Genomic DNA, 20,102 nt, shown 5'->3' with positions numbered 1-20,102 from the left:
GGGGGGAGGCATCACCACAGCGACAATTCCCCACTCCTGACGCAATCATCTGGCTCAACTACCCAAACGTAAAATCATATTCGTGGCTCTACACCGACATCAGCCATATGAAGAAGAAGGCAGCATCTGACGTTCTTTTCATATAATCGTCAAATTTTTAATCATTATCATAGTCCAGCATTTCTATAACAAAATATATTCTACATTGAGACTTTGAAAATGTATTGAATCTCAGCTAGCCTTGTTAGGGAATCTAAGTTGTTGTCCTTCCCTTCACCTCTAATTAGCACGGTTGGCTACGTACGGTGCAAAATAAGTTCAACATACATACAAAGATACAAGTAAATCTCTAATATTATATTTGGCGTATAACATAAAACAGTTTTTGTCTCTTAACTTCCTCACATGGTGTTTCGTTTCAAGTTTTTGTTCGGATTCGTTCACGGCTTGTGATGGATGTGTACTTGAGAATATTCCTCTCAAAATGAAAGTCATTTTGGGTTAGATCGTGCAAATACAGACGTGTCGTTAACCCACCACCATCTGACACAACCAATTCGAAAGGTTTGTCACAGAAACAAAAACTGGCAATTATTTACTAGTTCAGCACACCGGCGTGTTGGAGAGTAAACCCAAAACATTTACAGTTTGAGTACGACATTTAGCTGGTAATTAAATCCATTTTCACCGGGCAAAATTCACTTCATCGGGCCTTACTAATTGGCTGTGTCGGCCGGTGGCGGGTTTAACGAGACATTTATATTTACTCAATATAACGCAAAATAACTCTTATTATGGATATTATTGTTGGTCACGAAAGCCTGCTGCTACGTGCCAGAATGTTCATCTCGTAAAAAGAGCCGCGCCATCTCAATGGGCTCTTGTCAGTCCACAGCAGCCGGGGGAGGCTTTGATCGGTGATGCGCAGTGGTTGGGTATGAACGGAGCCTGCTGGACGTGTTCTCACACGTGTGACACGGAGCCTTTCACGTCCCCGGGAACCGTAGGTGTCGAGTGTCACCCCAGGACTTCAACATTGCTTGTCGCACTTCTCTCTCTATGTGCCAGGAGTCCTGTCTCAAAAATGTCTGCAATCACATGGCCTTCATTTCATTGCATAGTTTGTTGTCCTTTCCCCATACCTCCGATTAGTACGGTTGGCTGCGTACCGTGCACGCAGAAGTTCAACATAATGCATGCATACGTTTAGCTCTGTCCATGATGTTCATCAATAACGTTGCAATAGATATTCCTCCCAGCTACTTGCAACGGTTCAAATTGCTTTTGCACTTAATTCGCTGGCTTTCTGTACCTGCTATGGATGTTCCCGGTCAAACGTTGCACACCACGTGTCATTTTCAAGGTGTATATATATAAGCGTTGAATTTAGGAGAGGGGATAACGAAGATACCGAGAAAGCCCGGTGAATTTACGACAAGCTAATGTGTATTTATAACAATGCTGTGTGTAAAGCATGGCACGAACGCAGCGTTATTTGCAATTCACAAAGGATGAACGCTGTGCTGCCTCACAGGGGCAGCCAGTCACCCTCCCACCCACAAAGACAAAGATCCCCCGTATAGCCTTAACAGACTGTTGGGGCAAGCGCTGTAAGTGAGCACCGATGAAGGCTGACACGGCGCACGAGGGGGTGAGTGGCCAAAACCACGCCTGGCCGCCTTTGTCTTCCCAGTGGCGATGTTCACACACCGCACCAGGCACTCATTTGAGGCTAAGTCGACGTAGCGGAGGCCCAGGACCGGTTCAAATAATCGTCACTGGTGTTGGCCGTGAGTGGGAATCGAACTTGGGACGCCGGATACGTAGCGTGCCACGTAAACCGCTGCACCGCCACTCCCCACCAACCCACTCAGTGGAACCAGACATCTGGCAGGGCTCCCCCCCTCCTCCCCTCTCTCTATCTCCTCCCCACGACCTCGCAGCTCCCCAGCGAAGTCTCCCATCATTCTCTTCAGACGGCCAGAAGCTGTTGCGCTCCCCCGCAAGCCGCGGCCGAGGTGACCCCGCTGTGACCGCGTGGTCGGAGCGGCCTCAAAAAATATTGGGCGAGAACCCAGCGGGAGACGGAGAAATGAGCGCTCGAGCTCCCATGGGCTCTCACGACAAATGTGACGGACGATTCTTAATTCGTTTATTTTTGGGTTCGAGCGTGTCGGTTGTATAACCATCCACCACCCGACAGCCAATCGAATCAAGTTGTCACGAGGGCAATTAAATATACCAATTGATTTAGTTTTTCAGAGAAATTGGAAGTATGGAAAACAAGAATAGGGTTTACCCATTCTGGCAATAAAACAGAAGCTGTGTTAACATGTTCAAACACCAAATAGAAACCTTTTGCAAGGATTAAAGTCTGCATTAACCACACACAGTACTTGTGGCAAAACATGCAACCAAACTCGCTCCGATAATTATATTTGCATTTTACTTAGAAACTGAATGGCCTACACCAGAGACAGCATATATAGCTCGGAGGTTGAGCAGCTATTTTGTTTTCATGTCAGAAGGAGTAAAACCCCCTTTCTTATTTTTCATACTCGCGAGTAACATTTTGACACAAGATCCAGGGATGGCAGCAATCAGCTCCTCAGCGTGGAAGATGCAAACCCCCACTGCTCCCACCACCCTCCCCTGACGGAGACGCTTCCTCCTGTTCCTCACAGGTTGTTGTCTGTCGCGCCCTGGCCGCGGTGCCACGTGCGGCGTGGTTGAGTGAGGGCGTCGTGGTGGCAAGGCGATGTTAATGGCCTCGCCTGGTGTACAGGAGGTCGTGATTTTGATCCCAACCCTGCCTGCTGCCTGTATATTTGGAGTTTGCACGTCTCTCCCTCTCTCCTCGTGGTCGTGTGGAGCTTTCTCCGGGTACTGCGGCTTTTCCCTCCACATTAAGAGACGCATTTCTAGAGAGTATTTGACTGCGGTAAATTTCCACGCAATAAGTCACTTCGTTGCGCTATCATTTGTGGCCAGGTCGCTTCCGAAAAACAACTACGTAATTCAGTGGGACTTACCTGGTAAAATAAGAATAGTAATATTTAAATAGAGTGGCACGGCCAGTGGCACAGAAGGATTGCTCTCATCGCCGGTATCGTTCTCTCTCGGTCGGTTACCACCGGATCGGCCTCTCACCTCCACCGGGGCCATCCGGGCAACGGTGCCCCCCCCCCCTCCGGGGGCCAAACGCGACGACCGGCGGCGGCAGGGGCGGTGGCGCCGGCTCATCTCCCACCCCGTCACTCAAACACACAAGTGAGGAATGAGGAATGCCTCTCGCCACGGCTTTAAAATGGAAAGGTATGAAGTTCATCATCTCACAGGGCCACGTGAAACGATTCGGTGATCTGAGTCACCGTGCGTGCGCTCCGCGGTGATGGTTGGGGGTGTGGGCCTGGCAGAGTGAACATTGAGAATGTGGTTGCACATCTCTGTTCTCTCTCTCCTCTCTCTCCTCTCTCCTCTCTCTCCTCTCTCTTCCATTTCTCCCATCTGTCCCCTTTCTCTCATGTCTCTCCACGTGCCTCTGTTTTTCCCAGTGTATATCTCCGTGTCCCTCTCTCTTTGCCTCTCTCCTGAATGCGTCTCTCTCCTATCTCACGCACATCTCTCTTCTGTACGTATGTTGAACTTCTTTCATACCGTGCGTAGCCAACCATGCTAATCAGAGGAGCGGGGTGAAGGACAAACCTAACGCAAAAAGCAGTTCTAAAGAAATGAGTTTTCAATTTTGAATTAACAGTGCCTAGCCCCAGTGGCTTTCTAATATCGATGACCGCAGAACCGCATTTGAAAGTGCCACGTGATGCAGTGACCGTGTTTGTTCGATGGCTCATACAAACATCAATTCACTTGTGCCGCTCTCCTGTAATCGCCTTATTCCTATTGGCCTCACCGCCCTCCTCGGCGTTCATCTCGCTTATATCTATCCATCCATTTTCGTGTAATATACCGACTATCGATCTCGCATTTCTCTTCCGAATAGAGCTCTCTCATCTCCCCGCGGCAAATCACTTCTGAATCTGTCTCTTCGCTGCACTTACTGTGTGGCGCCATGTCTGCATCCCACAGCTCTCACGATGTTTGTCAATCTGCCCCTTGATGCTAAAACAATGGACGCCTCTGTTCCATGCTACGTTCCTTTTTTTGTGACTTTAAAACACCGGACCTTGACAGAAAAAGTGTACACCCAATTTTTGGGAAGAAATACATTTTTTCATTCACAGAGTGGCTTATCGCGTGGACATTTCTGATCAGCCAAATACTCTAAACGTGCGATGTCGATTCTAAATGTGGCGGGACAAAACCGGAGGACCTGGAGGAAAAAAAATCTCGACCACGGAGACAGAGACACGCAAACTCAAAATATACAGCAGGTGTCACAATATGCAATTCCACTGGAGGAATCCGATGAGCTATAAAGCATTTCAAAGGTAAAGGTTGTAAAGCTGTTTAAAAGGCAGCCCTGCAATGGCTCGCTCGACCACCTTCAGTTGAAGGGAACTCGAGCTCCAGAGAGAGATAGCCTTTGAGATGGTATTTGGCCTACTCTTCCGTGCCGGCCGGGCATGTTGAGCATCCACCGCACTTTGCCGCACACCGCACGTGCTTCCCGCTGTGCTCACAAAACGCACACGGCTCGTAAGAGCAGCAGCAGCAGTCGCGGCAGCAGTCGCGGCAGCAGAGGCGTCTGGGAACGCGAGGAAGGGCGGAGTCGCGCCCCTGCTGGCCGAGTCACCCGTGAAACAGAGCTCAATGGGTTAAATACTCGAATAATCAACTTCATCCATAACAGAGGGTTTCCTTTTGGGTTAGACTGTGTGAATATCAATGCGTCGCTAAACCCGCCACCGCCCAACACAGCCAATTAGAAATGTTTATCACGTAAACAAAAAATGCCAATTAGTTACAAGTAACTTATAGTTACTAAGTAACACTCTTAGTTACTAGTAACACTGCGGATACGCACACACGCACGTGCACACGTACGCAAACACACACCGGCACGCAAGCTGTACAAAGGCATCTTGTTTCATGGTACTTTCCCTGCTGCAGTCAACAGCATCCATTACAGAAAGAGCCTTGTCAGGATAAGTAATTGGTATGTAAGTATATAAGTAAATAATTGTAGTAACTAATTGGCATGTTTTGTTTCCTTGACAAGTTACCAGTTACGAATTAACACGTTTTGTTTACGTGACAAACCTTACTAATTGGCACGTATTTATACAATTTGCGATCCAAGCCAACAAACCCCCCCCCCCCCCCACTTTATTATGGATTACATTGGTGGCGAGAGCCCTGATTATTACGACTACGCGCAAATGAACCTCCGATTCCGATGTTGCGAGTTGACGGGGTCTCACCTGGAAGCGGAGGATGATGGTCCAGATGAGGCCGAGCGTGAGGCGGTGGTTGCCGTCGACAATGTCGTGGGAGCCCATGTTCTCGAGGTGGACGCGCTGCTCCTTGAGGAACTGCAGGGCCTTCTCCACGTTCTCCAGGCAGTGGATCCGCATCTTGCCCTTCGTGGGCTTCGGCTGCACACGACAAGACACGTCGTTTAAGGAGCGCGACGCCTCGGGGGCAAACTCGTCGCAGCTCACACGCGCAGACAACAGTGTCCGTTGCTTTAGGTTACGTTTATAAATTGTTCATTTTCCCCTTAAATGTTGTTCATGCATAAAAAGGCAACAATAAAAAAAAGTGTTAACCAACGCATAGCCATAATAAACGGGTAACAATTATATATTTGTCAATCGAGTTGGAAGCTTGGAACGCAACCCCCCCCCCCCCCCCCCCCCCCCCCCCCATTTAGATGATTTCACTACTCTTTGGTTCTTTCGGTAAAGTTACGCAATACAAGCACCCGAAACGTCGTGATTTATTTTATTTTATACCTATGTGACTTTACTGAAAGAACCAAAGAATATGGATTCCTGCAGTCACGAAAGCGTCAAATCACCATTTCACTTTTACATGAAGATTTTCAAGAATGCATCTATCGTGTTAATCGAGGACTACCTGTCTTCCCCAAAAAGTAGGCCAGTCGGCCCACACATCCAAGATCTCCCTTTCTTTCCCAGTGTCAGATGCATAAAAAATAACCTCTGTTGTTATATATATATATAGTTTTTATAAACGTGTTGCTTTGCGTATAAAAGGTTCGTTGAATCATCAACGTGACAACTCCCAGCAGCACCACTGTTAGTCGTGTAATCCAAAATGTAGTTCAAATTTTATTGATAAAAAACTATTTTAAACTATTAACTATGTTTTTATTTCAGCAAGTAGGGTCTACTGAGCTATGGAGCTCTTTCTGGCTATCACAAATCATAGCCCAATGAAGTGGCTTCTCACGTGGAAACGTATCGCAGCTAAATACTCTAAACGCGTGACGTTAATTCTAAATGTGGAGCGGAAAACCAAAGGACCCGTAAAAAAAATCTACGCAACCACGGGGAGAACCATGCAAACTCCAAATATACAGCAGGTGTTCGAAGCCACGACCTCCTGTACACCGGGCGAGGTAGTTAACATGTCGCCACCGCGGTGCACCCAGAGGGGACATGGGACTCCGAACTGCGGCTTCAAGTCGCAAACTGTCCCAGTCAGCTGTACACTCTCGACTTGCGACCTCACAATGGATTCTTCTGCAACCGGGAAGGTCGCGCGAGTCTATTTGTCCTGTGGTTTCTTGCGGAGCGTTGGCACACAACAGCACAACGCTTGTACAACGCACGCCTCTTTTGTATGGGTTTTTACGGGTTGTACCCCGGTAAACGCGACAAGGTTGACCCAACGTTGTGACGTTTACTGGGACCGCACTGCTGTGCTCATGCGAACATCCGAAATGTCAACCGCAGGCTGTCGCGAAGCACCAGGAAGCACTCCAGTTCTACAAAAACCCTCGCGCAGAGAATGCAATCCTGAAAAGGCTCTTTATGTACTGGACGCTGTAACTCATATTTGCAAAGTTGACCGCGGCAGGGAATGTACAATGAAACAAGAGGCCTTTGTGCAGCCTGCGTGCCGGTGTGTGTTTGCGTACGTGCGCACGTGCGTGTGTGCATATCCGCATTGTATGTGCGCGCATGTATACATGGTTGTGTGCCTGTGTGTATGCATGCGCGTGCGTTTGTGTATGCTATATGTTTGTGTGCATGTACGTGCGTGTTGTACACATTTGTGTGTGCATGCGTGCGTGTATATATGGTTTGCGTGCACGCATGTGTGCAATTGGAGAGCGGTGGCAGAGCGGTTAGCGCGCTGTGTTACGAACCCGGCAACCATAGTTGGATCACCGCTCACGGTGAACACCAGTAACGATTATCGGAACCGGTCCTGGGCATCCCCTAGGCCGACTCAAACTCAAATGAGTACCTGGTGCGATGTGTAAACTAAACTTCGTCACGAGAGAGACAAAGGCGGCCGGGCGTGGTGCTGGCCACCCACCCCCTCGTGTGCTGTACTGGCCTGCATAGGTGCCACAAGCTAACACAAACCTGTCAACCCATACAGTTTACCCATATTCTTGTACAGGGAAATTGAGTTTTCAGGTGCAGACGGCTTACAGCCGTTTCAATAAAGGGGCAAAAAAGTGTCTATTTGTTTGTGTTTCTCCCTCATGATGGGACTTTGTAGGATGCACGTTGAGATTTATAAGGGCATGGAGTGACCATTAAGGTCTGAATTGGTCTGTAGTAAGGTAGGCACTGATAAGGGGTTGACAGGTATGCTAACAGTGCTTGCCCCAACAGTCTGTTAAAGGCTACATGAGAGATCTTTGTCTTTGGCTGCCGGATATGAAGGCTACCCGGTGTGCCCTGCAGGCAGCTGACGGGGCCGTCAGGCAGAAATGAAGAAGCCAATCTGCGGCGCAGTGAACATGCTTCGCATTGCAGTGCGCCGTACAATCTGCACATTCCAACAGTGCTTGCGATTATTACTGCCACGTGAGAAACAAGTAAAATGACCATCATTATCATCGACATTGGTCCTGATGAGTCACCGCTTCCCCATCTCTCAATCCACCGAGCTGACGTCGTCGCTCCGTCTCCGCGTCGCTCCGTCTCCGCGTCGCTCGTGCCACTCACTCGAGCGCGTTCCCCTCCCCCCTGGCTACCGCTCCGCCGTCGGTCTCGGCCCACGGCCATCGTCCCTGCGAGCGGCGCGTCACGCCCAAGGCCACTCGCTTTTCCTAACAGTGACTACGAAGCCTCCAGCCTGCGCGTCAGTTCTTTAATCCGCGCGCTCCTCTTCCTGTCTCCCGGTATTCTTCAACGGACGCACCTCCCCCGTGCTTCTTTGCGAACTTTTAACTTTTTGTTCCTTTCTTCCACAAACACCGATTGCTGCCATAGCCCTGGATGTTGCGTCAAGATGTTACTCGTGAGTATGGAAAATAAGAAGGGGGGTTTTACCCCTTCTGGCAATAAAATAAAATAGCCGCTCAACCCCCCCGGCTATAAATGCTCCGACACGTGTGGCATTGTCTTTGTACCGTTCGCCTGCTGGCGTTCTCCGATCTGACACTGGTGGTGAGACTAGGCCATGAAGATGGCGGCTGTCTCTGGTGTAGGCCAATCAGTTTCAAGGGCAATGCCCATCATATTATCAGAGTGTGTTTGTTTGCATGTTCACCACAAGTGCTGTGTGCGGTTAATGCCTTGCAAAAAGTTGTCTATTTTGGTGTTTGAATATCGTGACACAACTCCTGTTTCATTGCCAGAAAGGGTAAAACCTATCTTATTTTTCATCATTCTTGAGACTGTCAAAAAGGTGGCATCGACATTTCTTCTACATCGTTGAACATGTGTAAGGGATGCCGAGAGGTGAACCTGATTAAGAGATAAGTAAATGCAAACTCACCGAGCCGACCGGCTCGTGAGTTCACATAGCGCGCTCGTCGCACACACACGTGTGTGTCTAAAGCATCCCACACACGCGCGTCTAAAGCGTCGCACACACACGTGTGTGCGACGTAGCCCCCTCTGGGGGAACGCAGACGAACGACGGCGCGAGGGGAAGGAGCCGACGACACGACTGACCAGGCGCTCGCCGGAGAGGACCTCGAGCAGCTTGATGAGCATTCGCCCGTCGCGCAGGTCGGCGTAGAGGTCGCTGATGCGGCAGGAGACGCGCGATAGGTGCGAGTTCACCCACTTGGTGAAGGTCTTCTTCTGCACCTCCTCGCGCTCGTCTGCGCACGTCACACACACACGCACGCGCGCACGACCCCGTCGCTGAGCGACGCGGACCCGGCAATCCGATGGCAGTGAAGGTGAGCACGCCGCGAAGGGCTTTCATTGCAGTGCCCCCGCATTCTAGTCTTGGCCGCCGTAATTCGACGCGACGCGTGAACGAGCCAGGCGGCGGCCGACGCACGCGGCCTGTGATCCGGCAATGTGGAGGCAGCAGCGAGGGTTGGTGAATCGTACAAATGTCGCCAAAAACTCCCATGCCGTGGGCGTCGAGGAGATGGTGTACTCTGGCTCGCCAGGAGAAGGCGGTTCTCACGTGGATGAAAACAATATGCCCCGTTTAGTATGGGAGACAGCTTTGCCCCCTGGCACACGTGACCTTTCCTTGGGGTGCTCTGGTTTCCTCTCACATACATAAACACTCCTTAATTGTCTGAAAATATCTTAATATACAGAGGACTGCAGAGCTAGGAGCAAATGCTGGTAGTGCCGGCACGCCGCCCGGCTGCCACCTTCCCCGCTCGTCCGCAGTTCGCCGGCGACTGCGCGTAAAATTAAAACGACGTGAAAAAAAAATGTACCACTCGCACGGCGCTCACTGTCCTTTCACTTTCTTCGTGCGCGTGAGCAAGACGCGGTGCGCGCGACGCTTTCAAAAGTGAGTTGGAGCGGAGCGGGGATCGCGCGGCGGATGTGCAGTTCAAGTCGACAGGAATCACGCGAGGCAAATCGCAAAACACCGAACGCGCGCCAACATCACAAATGGCAATTGATTCAAGTGCAGGGCTCGTCCCGAGCCTCCCCCAGTGGGCGAAGTGGGCCAATTCACGACGCGCCAGGTTGTAAGGAAGCAACAGCTCTCCCCGCACCTCCGATAATAATCACGGTTGGCTACGTGCGATGCGAAAGAAGTTCGACGTACGTACTTGAAGTCCAGGAAAAATGGGGGGGGGGGGGGGGAACAACAACTTGTTTTTCTTTTTTCTCAAGTGAACATTTCCCCGAAATTTAATTGAAATTCAAAGGAGGCAAATCATATTTCTAGGTCACCAAGAGGGAATGGAAACACAAGAGCCCGTGCCATGAGTGTTTTCGTGGAACGCAGTAAACGCACCGACGTTGTGCCAATTCCGGCACGCCATGGACCTGGTCCAAAGGCGCCCCCCCCCCCCCCAGTAAGCTTTGGCTTTGAGATATTACTGACGGTGGCTCAGCGGCACAGCGTACACGCGGCAAGAAGGGCCAAGTCAATGTGCGGCGCTTGCCACAGCTCGGTATTTTTCTGTAGCTGTACAAATTTAATTATTCATGGATTTTTCAACCACCCAATCTACAATCCTTACAATCGAGGTGAATGTACATTACACGAACGACGCCGAAACCTTACGAAATCAAACAGGATGTCCCGATTGTCCGTTTCGCGTGCTGTGTATTTTTTGTGGTTCAGTAAATGAATGTATTGGCGGTACACCGGTGCAGCATAACGCACCGGTCCTCATAAAACAGCCTAAGATCAAAATGTGAACTGACACTCGTCTTCCGACCACTTCGACATCACGAGAACTGATTTTTGGTGCACCACCGCCACCACGACTCATTAGCAATGCTCACACCGTATGACCCACCTCATGCTCCCCCTCCCACCGGAGCTCAGAGCGCGCGCGTCTCTCTCTCGGGCGCTGTTTGGAGCAACGCCAACACCAGCCACCTCCATCAGATTCTGCCTCCATCCCCGGCGTGTGCCGGGCATCGCGGGCCGCGGCGGCGAATAGCAAATCGCCAATCAACGCGCGAACATATTACATATTAGAAATGGCAATGTTTAAAACGGTCGTTCTCACCCGATTGAGGGAACCGGAATTGACGCGCGGTCACATTTAGACACGCTAAGCGCTCACGCCGCCGTTGCTCGTGAAATAATTCAACGTTGGTTCTTAGATTTTTGACTGCGAGCGTCGTAAATGTGGCACTATCTTTACTGTGCTTACCCAGATTAGATCCTGCACGGCTTGATATCGTATGCGCATGGGGGTTATGACCGTGGCTGTGAGTGAGACTCACAACTGGTGGGTAAATGACGGCGTCGCCACATGTAAACACTCGTTAATTAGCCGATAACGCCTTAATATATAGAGGACCGCAGAGCTTGGGCAATTGTTGGCGCCGGCTCACTGCCCGGCCGCCTTGCCGCTTGTGGTGCGGTTCCTCCTCGTGCCCATGAGACGTCCTCTCTCTACGACAGTGAGCCCATACTGTGCGGTGGCAGCGTGTCACAAATTGAAATGATAATTGACATTATATGGAGAAAGCGGAAGCCCTTCATTTGACCGTAAATTAAATCCAGATTGAGAACTCACCTCTTTAGAACCGCTCTTTGTGCTTAGTTTGTTGTCCTCCTACACCTCTGATTAGCACGGTTGCCTACGTACGGTGCAAAAGAAGTTCAACATAAAATGTTCGTAATTTATTTTAAGGCTTTTTTTTTAAACTGCACCCTTACATCCTCAAGCCGTTTTCCTCCCCATGTTCAGAGGGAATCGTGGGGTCTAATCGGTGCAACACTGCGATGAAAGCTCAGGACAAGCTCCTCCGTCATTTCCCCCAAACTGAGAAGCGGCCCCCCCGCCAGGCGCCACTCGGCGCACGGCGCAGAGAGGTGTGGTGCAGTCGTGGTGCAGTCGTGGTGCAGTCGTGGTGTGATGCGTGGTGGTGGTGTGGTCGTGATGTGGTCCATGGCTGTGCGGTGTGGTGTGGTGCGTGGCGCTTGTGGTGTGGTGCGTGGCGGTGCGGTGAGTGGCGATGGTGGCAGCGACGAAGTGCACGAAGGTGTGCGGCTTCCCCGCGTGCGTCAGGATCGCGGTGCCAGCTCGGTGTCGGTGCAGCGGTGCAGAGCTCTCTGGGAGAAGTCAGAGCCATCGAGGGTGGACACCCACACCGCCGAGGGTGGACACCCACACCACCGAGGGTGGACACCCACACCGCATGCCGGCTCGGGGGTCAGAGTGCCCAGCACTGGCACCGCTGAGGTCCTCGGGGGTTTTGAATCCAGGCAGCCGCTCGCGGCCTAAGCTGGCCTCTCAAGCCGCGTGAATTGAAGGATCTCAGCCCAGTCACCAATGACAGTTCACAAAAAAACCCCATCACATCACATTCGGTTTGTTCTTTACTCAATCTGGTTACATTCTGGCTCTAATAATTAAGAAGATATCGGCCTCACTGCCATTACTGTCACATGCAGGGTAGGTCGGAAAGTGCTGCCCTATCATTTAAAACTAGAAATCACTTTGAGGGATTTCGATGTACTTATGTAAGTTTAACTTCTTTCGTACCCTACATAGCCCACTGCGCTAATCAGAGGTAGCTTTGTGATATCCACTTCCACGTGCCATTCTGCAACACGAAGGGTTTCCCTGCCGCCTGAGATATCTGGATGGAAACCTTGTCTCATGGCATTGATGCTGTTTTAAAATAAAGAATCGTAATATCACAACCGCAGAGAAACTTGCGGATTACAGAGTGCACGAGCTACGGAATGTAAATGACTGTGAGATTGCACAGTGAAGGGGAGAGCGAATGAAACAGAGATCCACTGAGTGCACGAGTAAGGCGATTTCCAACAGGAGATGCCCGCGGCGATCTCTCCTGCGCCGCCGTGCTACATTAAACTCCGTCGTCGATGGGGTAGCGTTGCTTGCCAAGCACCGCGAAAAAACGATGACACGCGTTTGTTGACTCGAATGTCGAGAGAGTGACGTGTCTTCCTATAATCGACGCGTTGCGGTAAGTGCAACGCAAACACGGGTAATGATTTACCACAAAATAAAACAGTATAAAGCCAATACCCACATTGGTATTAGGTGTCGGTGAGGGTGCCCCACTGAGCCTATTCATTGCAGAATCCAGCGGTGGCAAACGACCACCAATGCCGAGATCCCAATGCGTGCGGTTAATCGGAGCGCGCAGGGTTTGGACGCGGGAGGCCTTGGTGTGTGAATGGACTCACTTCAGTTCACGAAGCAAACACAGCGACCGTGCGAACCTGTCTCGAGCCAACCGCAGCCCGCCCGACAGAAGCTGGGAGCGAAATTCCGCAGCGCGCTATCGCCCGGGCTCTGACATTTCACGCGCCGATGACTCCACGTTCTCACCTCGACAAGACCAATACGGTTTAGAGAGAATGGGCTCCTGTGTGCGAGCCTCCAAACCGCAAAAAAAGGCAGCTCTTGACAGAGATCCCCGGTGTAAAACGATACGTGCCATCTCCTGAGCACAATACAAAAAGAACGCGCCCGACCATGCACGCATTGAAATATAATCTCTCGGGCCGAGGATAATAAATGCATTGAAAAATCTCTAAAATTGCTTAAGCTGCCGCTTGCGGAGGAAGTAGTGTAACAGGGAATGTGCAGCATCTGCCAACAAAACAAACATTTATACCTTTGTCCAATTCTCTTCGGGTGGCAACCCAGCCGATCATCTCTGCGGGGTCAATAAAATCATCGACACTTTGAGCAAAGTCAACAGCAGGTATAGTCTGGCTCCCGGCATGAGAATATGGAATTTCCACCACTGGCTGAGGGTGACCAAGTATGAGCGCCACCCATGCCATGCCCATTTGGGCAAGGGAGCCTCCTCAAGTGGTGGTGTTGGCGGTCTCAGCGCGTTTGTTCGGAACCCATTCAGGTTCCCCACGCCACACCGTACACGCAAAATCCACGAGACCCACAAATTCACCGAGCCCCATAGACTCACACGGAGACCCACAGACTCACACGGAGACCCATGGACTTACACAGAGATCCGCAGACTCGCATAGAGACCCACAGACTCACACGGAGACCCATGGACTTACACAGAGATCCGCAGACTCGCATAGAGACCCATAGACTCGCATGGAGGCCCATGGACTTACACGGAGACCCGCAGACTCGCATAGAGACCCATAGACTCGCATGGCGGCAGCTAACAAGACAAAGCTCCGCGCCGAGCCTGGCAACTCCGCTGGGCGCGATCACTCACGGCGAGGTGTGCGCACAGCTGTCGCTGCAAATCTGTAAGTCACCAAACACACTGCGGGCGGCTTCTGGAGCCACCTGCATCGGTGTGCATCACGCACATGAGGAACGCATTTACAAATACGTACCTGTCAACCCCTTATCAGTGCCCTACCTTATTACAGACCAATTTAAACCTTATTGGTCTCTCTGTGTCCCTTATAAATCTCAACGTTCATCCTACAAAGTTCCATCACAAGGGAGAAACACGAACAAATAGACAATTATTTGTTTTGCCCGTATTGAAACGGCTGTACGCCGTATGGACCTGTAAAAGAATACAGGTAGAACCGTATGGGGTTGATAGCTATGGAAATATCGACGTTCCAGAATGGCGTACAACGACCTGTGGGTAACGACTGCCACCTGGGGTTGTTTAAAATGTGCAAGTCAAGCACGGGCCGCAATGAAACATCGCTTTGATCTAACAGAACAAGGCTCGTTTTATTTTATTGCCGACACTGAATTAGACTGCCATGCATTATGAAGTCATTTTTCTCTCTCTCCTTTCTCGCTCTCTCTGGAGGGAAGCGGCATGCCGTGAAGGAATTCCTTTGGAGTTCGAGTGGAATTTTCCAGCGCGTGTCTCTTGTAAGCTCACGAGTGGCCCTCCCGCACTCTTTACTCGCTTCAATGGTCTCTCCAGAGCACTGCTTCTTAACCTGGGGTGCATCACGCACACCCTCAAGGTGCGAGATGGACAGATTTGTTTAGAAGCTAAATCGTGGGAAACACAAATTAAGCATGGGCACGTACGTACTACTGCTTTGTTTCATCAATCCCGGTGTATTTATTAACAATGTAAATTATTTCTTACGATTGAAAACCATAGGGGTGCAAGGCTGCAGTAAACGTTAAGAACCACTGCTCTAGAAGCATGCGCAGTGAGTCGGGGAATCAACACCGTTGATGCTTCTCGCTTTGTCTACTCTCATCTGCTCAATTATATAAAAAAAAAAGGATCATCAAATCAAAGACCTCATCATGGCCATAGCCGCCGATGCCATCACCGCCATCATCACATCACTTGCCAACGCTTCCAACTCTCCGTGCAGGTCCTGCAGCTGCTGTGCAGGAGACACGCAGCGAGCGGCCTATAAGATCTGCACTGACACATCTTCGAGGTCGCTGCAGTGGTGGTGAGATGTTATGTCCCTCGCCTTGTGTGCAGGAGGTCGTGGGTTTTGATCCCGGGCCATGACTATGCCTGTTGTACATTTGGTTTCCAAGTAGGCTTTCTCGACCAATATTTTCCATAAGAGGTTTTTTTTGGGTTAGATCCCGTAAATATAAATGTGTTGTTAAACTCACCACCACCCCACATAGCCAATTAGTAAGGTTTGTCACATAAAAGTAACATGGCAATTCTTTACTAGTTCAGCACACCGGTGTGTTGGAGAGTAAAACCCACAACATTTACAAGTACGATGTTTTGCCAGTAATTACAACCAGCCTCATCAGGCAATAGCCAGAATTGTGAATTAGTAACTAATATAGTTTAGTTCATCAGTGTAACCGCTGTGTGACGAACAGGGCAGGTGGGAGAGTGCTGCAGCCTACATCGTGAACCAGGGGTCACTTGGAGGGATCTTGGAGTTCGCTTTGTGGCGCGATGCCGACAGAACTACCGATGGAACATTTCGGGGGGAAAAAAATACCAGTGGAGTCATTGATAACCGTTCGGTCAGAATCGTCTCGAACCACAGGGGTATGTTCTTGGAATGTTCGATCTGAATCTATCCAAATTGCTCTACATGGTTGAGCAGCAACTACGATGATATTTAAATTAATGTAATACCCTCTGCTGCTTATTCAACGCGAGTAATGTACTTATCCACTACCTCAAACTGGCTTGTTTAAAAAAACTACCCGCACAAAGACGCCAGCTCAAAGCGGCGAGTAAGACATGCGCAGCGGCGGCCGCCCATACCCCCGGCGTCTCCCACCGTAGACCCCCCCCCACCACAACTCATTTACCTCCAGACACGGCTGCCTCTCTCGTCACAGCCATTTCCCCTTCATTTGCAACCCCTCTCCTCTGCCTCCGACACCGCCATGAAGCCACGAAGCCTGCGCATGCGGCGGCCAAGTCGAGTCCAGGTCTGGCCGCGCGGATTGCCGCGCGGCGCGAGCGTGAAGCTGACCGACGCCTGTAAATTTGGTGACCCACGAGCGTGAAGCTGACCGACGCCTGTATATTTGGTGGCCCGCGAGCGTGAAGCTGACCGACGCCTGTATATTTGGTGACCCGCATGCATGAAGCTGACCGACGCCTGTATATTTGGTGACCCACGAGCGTGAAGCTGACCGACGCCTGTATATTTGGTGACCCACGAGCGTGAAGCTGACCGACGCCTGTATATTTGGTGACCCGCGCGCGTGAAGCTGACCGACGCCTGTAAATTTGGTGACCCACGAGCGTGAAGCTGACCGACGCCTGTATATTTGGTGACCCGCATGCATGAAGCTGACCGACGCCTGTAAATTTGGTGACCCGCAAGCGTGAAGCTGACCGACGCCTGTATATTTGGTGACCCACGAGCGTGAAGCTCGCGCTGGACGCATTTCTCGACGCATTCCCCAGGGCTTGAACGGAGGGAGAGGGGGGGGGGCACAGGTAAACTACTCAAGGCCAGGCACTTGTTTTGACAAGGCCTGACTGAATGAGTCCTATTAGAAGCCACACTTAACGCGGTGACCTGAGAATTGTTACTCTTGTTATTGTTGGCGCCTGCTCCACTTATTCAAGGGAATATGTAAATAATTATATATATTATCTGGGCTTATAATAAGAAAGGAGCCTTTCACGAAGGGTCTAAAGGGCGCCGCGCATTAATAGAAGCACGGAATTAGAGAGAGAACCGGCTGGCGAGGGAAGGGGGCACCACAGTGGAGGTCCAATCACCACGAGACCGTAACCGTTAAGGGCTCCACGGTGGCTACGAGATGTCAACTACCTCGCCTGGTATACAGGAGGTCGTGGGTTCAATCCCGACCCTGACGACACCTGTATGTTTTTAGATTGTGTGTCCCTCTCCCCGTGGTCGCGTGGATTTTTCTCCAGCTTCCCTGGTTTGTCCCTCCACGTTTAGAATCAACGTGCCTTTAAGAGTATTTGGCTGCTATATATTTCCACGTGATAAGCCATTCGTTGAGCTATCATTTGTGGCCAGGTTGCTTATGAAAAAGAGCTATATAGCTCAGTGGGCCTTACCTGGTAAAATAAAAAATTGTTTAATTTGTTTGAAGTAACCGAGATGGAAGTGCATATAAAAGGGACTTGCTGAGCGGTTGAACATTCCACTCGTTTTGTTTACCAGGCTATTGCTCCATGGACATTGTACGTACGTATGTACGCTGAACTTATTTCGCACCGTACGTAGCCAACCGTGCTAAGCGGAGGTGCGAAATGGTGAACCAAGTTATACGAGTAACTTCCTTTTCAGTCAAGTACCGTAATGTATCTGGAAAACTTGTCAGCTGTTGTTTTTCTGTGCTAAAAAATATATTTTTCAGTGCATTACTTTACGTAAAATTTGCAAAACCATGCATTACGATTATTATAATTTTTTATTGACTTGTTTTGCCTCTACAGTGGATTTAACACGCGTGAGTAAAATGTGTGTCGTACACCCGCCTCCACCTGACGAAACCGTTGAATAAAGTTGTCGCGAGGTCAAACGTGGCCAATTTATTGTTGTTGTTCGAGAGAGCAATTCACAAACAATTCAGAACTGGGTACACGACGTTTCGCTGGTAGTTACAACCAACGTCATCACGCAGCTTCCAGAATTGGCTCTGCATAAAATCAATCATGAACCACACCAGTGAATTGTGGTTGGTCATTATACAGTCAATATTATTGTGTTGTTTAAAATTATTAAGGTTATTTTTTTAAACAAAAGTCAATTGACTGAAAACTCAAATTGTTTGTTGTCCTTGCCCTCACATCCAATTAGCACGCTTGGCTGCGTATGATGTGAAAGTAGTTCAACGTACACACATACATCCCAGCAATTAGGATTATTTGGGAACCAAAAGCAATGGGAAAGTTTACGAACATAACCCAACGTCCTTTCCAGTCAACGCCAAATCCACATCAACTGAAAAAAACAAACGTCACTCAGGGATAGGACAAAGGTAGCGGCGCACGCCAAGACTACAAAACTATCAGGCCGCACATCGTGATAGGAAAACACACAACGAGAGCGCAATCCAAACGAGGAGCGAGTTTGGGGTAGCCGCTCTCTCTCGCAATCCCCCCGTAACGAGTCTTCAAACGCACGAGCGCGTGTGAGGAGGAGTGTCTGCATGGAACGTCCTACGCAGAATTAGTCAGATGCTCCCAGACAAAATGCATCCGCAGATGAAAAGCAGATGAACGGATGGGGAATCTAGGCTCAGCGTGGTTGTCGCTACAGAGGAGCACCTGTTCAAAATGCAATCACTGTTTAAATTAATTCACACCAAAGTGTTCCTGAAGGCAATCTGACATTTGTGTATTTTAATTGTAATATCAGCTGACCCTTGCCTCGACGCGATCGTGTTTAACGTCGCATTACAATTTGAGACGCATTTGTCCTTTACTTTTCGCCAGTCTCCAAGCCCACGAGAAGCCGCCGGTGGCTCGCTGGCGATGAGTCAACAGCGATTCCGATGCGACGTACGGCACTTGTGGCACTCAAGGCAGTCAGAAGCAGACGGTCAAAGAGGTCAAATCGGTCAGTGTATGAGTCCAGTTATAAGGCCTAAGTCAGGGGGGGTTAGGAGGCACCAATTTCCTTGTCAAAGGCAATGGGGGGGGGGGGTGATTTGTGTGTGGACAGTTTGAAGCACAACGTGCAGAAAACGCGGTCGTTATGCCAGAAACGACTTCGCTGTAAAGCGGTGGCCCAGAGGTAAGCGCACTGCACGAGAAACATGGAGGGCCCCTGTACGGCGAGTGATATCTGAACATGACCTGGGAGGTCTTTATCCAGCAGTTGACTGACAAAGCGCTGCAATTTTCTTTCCTTCTAAACCACAATGGAATGTAGCACGGCCATATACGTGACACAATTACACGCACGCTGCCACATATTTGGCACTTCCGTGCAAACAATAGTTTCACGTTTCAAGTTTTGAGTTTATTGTATTTAACCGAGTGAGAGCTCAAGAGGCCAGGAGAGAGAGGCTCACTTGCCAAGGGGCAACCTGGGCCACCTGAAGAAAAAAGAAAAGAGAAATAAATAAAATAAAAAGCGCAGAAATTAAGCAAAGAGAAAGCAGAACAAAAAACAACCACGTCACACGAGAAGGCGAAAATATTGCACACAAACACGAAGTCAATGTTACTTAATAAAGTCCCTTTAGCGGGAGTTGTCTCGCGCAGATAATATCAACAGAGATGCATTCGGTCGTGCAGTGAGATGTACTGAGATGTAATAAGTGAGATACATGGGGAAGAAATAGGGGATGTGTTAAAAAATAAATCTGAGAGATAGGAAAATGATGCACTCAAAAGAGATACGAGAGAGAGGGGGGGGTGCTGGATAGAAGATAGATAATAGCTATACAGCGTGTGGATACAACGCTAATACTCAACCCTGCAAGACACTTACCCCCTGCCCCTCCACACGAGCCACCCACATCCCTAGAGAGCCTACACAACAACGAAGACCACTCAATTATTCCACACAGCCATGCAAAGTCATTAACTTTGTGCGATGACACGACATGAGTTTGGGGGGCTGGATGTTGGCCGCCGTGGGTGCCTTTGTGTGAACGATCAGCTACAAGGCCACGTGATCCTTGCTGTAGCTCTGCATGGTGCACCTCTGATCCGCGCACC

General features: G+C 49.9%; 2 protein-coding genes across 4 annotated transcripts in view; one reads left to right on the top strand and one right to left on the bottom strand.

Moving 5' to 3' along the window:
* Window positions 1-20,102, top strand: part of LOC133359663 (protein S100-A1-like) — a 450,535-nt gene that overhangs the window by 212,239 nt on the left and 218,194 nt on the right. The gene's annotated exons all lie outside the window — the stretch shown is intronic.
* LOC133359613 (spectrin beta chain, non-erythrocytic 1-like) overlaps window positions 1-20,102 on the bottom strand; it is a 152,559-nt gene that overhangs the window by 73,080 nt on the left and 59,377 nt on the right. For all 3 annotated transcript variants that reach the window (XM_061578084.1, XM_061578091.1, XM_061578098.1), the window contains 2 exons: window positions 9,066-9,217; window positions 5,382-5,555 (listed from right to left, as the gene is read on the bottom strand). In XM_061578084.1, the coding sequence (XP_061434068.1) occupies window positions 5,382-5,555; window positions 9,066-9,217 (326 nt within the window). The remainder of the gene's footprint in view (window positions 1-5,381; window positions 5,556-9,065; window positions 9,218-20,102) is intronic.

This window comes from Lethenteron reissneri, chromosome 8, assembly GCF_015708825.2.
Source record: "Lethenteron reissneri isolate LAM-NWPU_2019-01 chromosome 8, ASM1570882v1, whole genome shotgun sequence".
Classification (NCBI taxonomy): Eukaryota; Metazoa; Chordata; class Hyperoartia; order Petromyzontiformes; family Petromyzontidae; genus Lethenteron; species Lethenteron reissneri.
The sequence above is the reverse complement of the archived record's forward strand: the minus strand, read 5'-3'. Positions and strand labels throughout refer to the sequence as shown.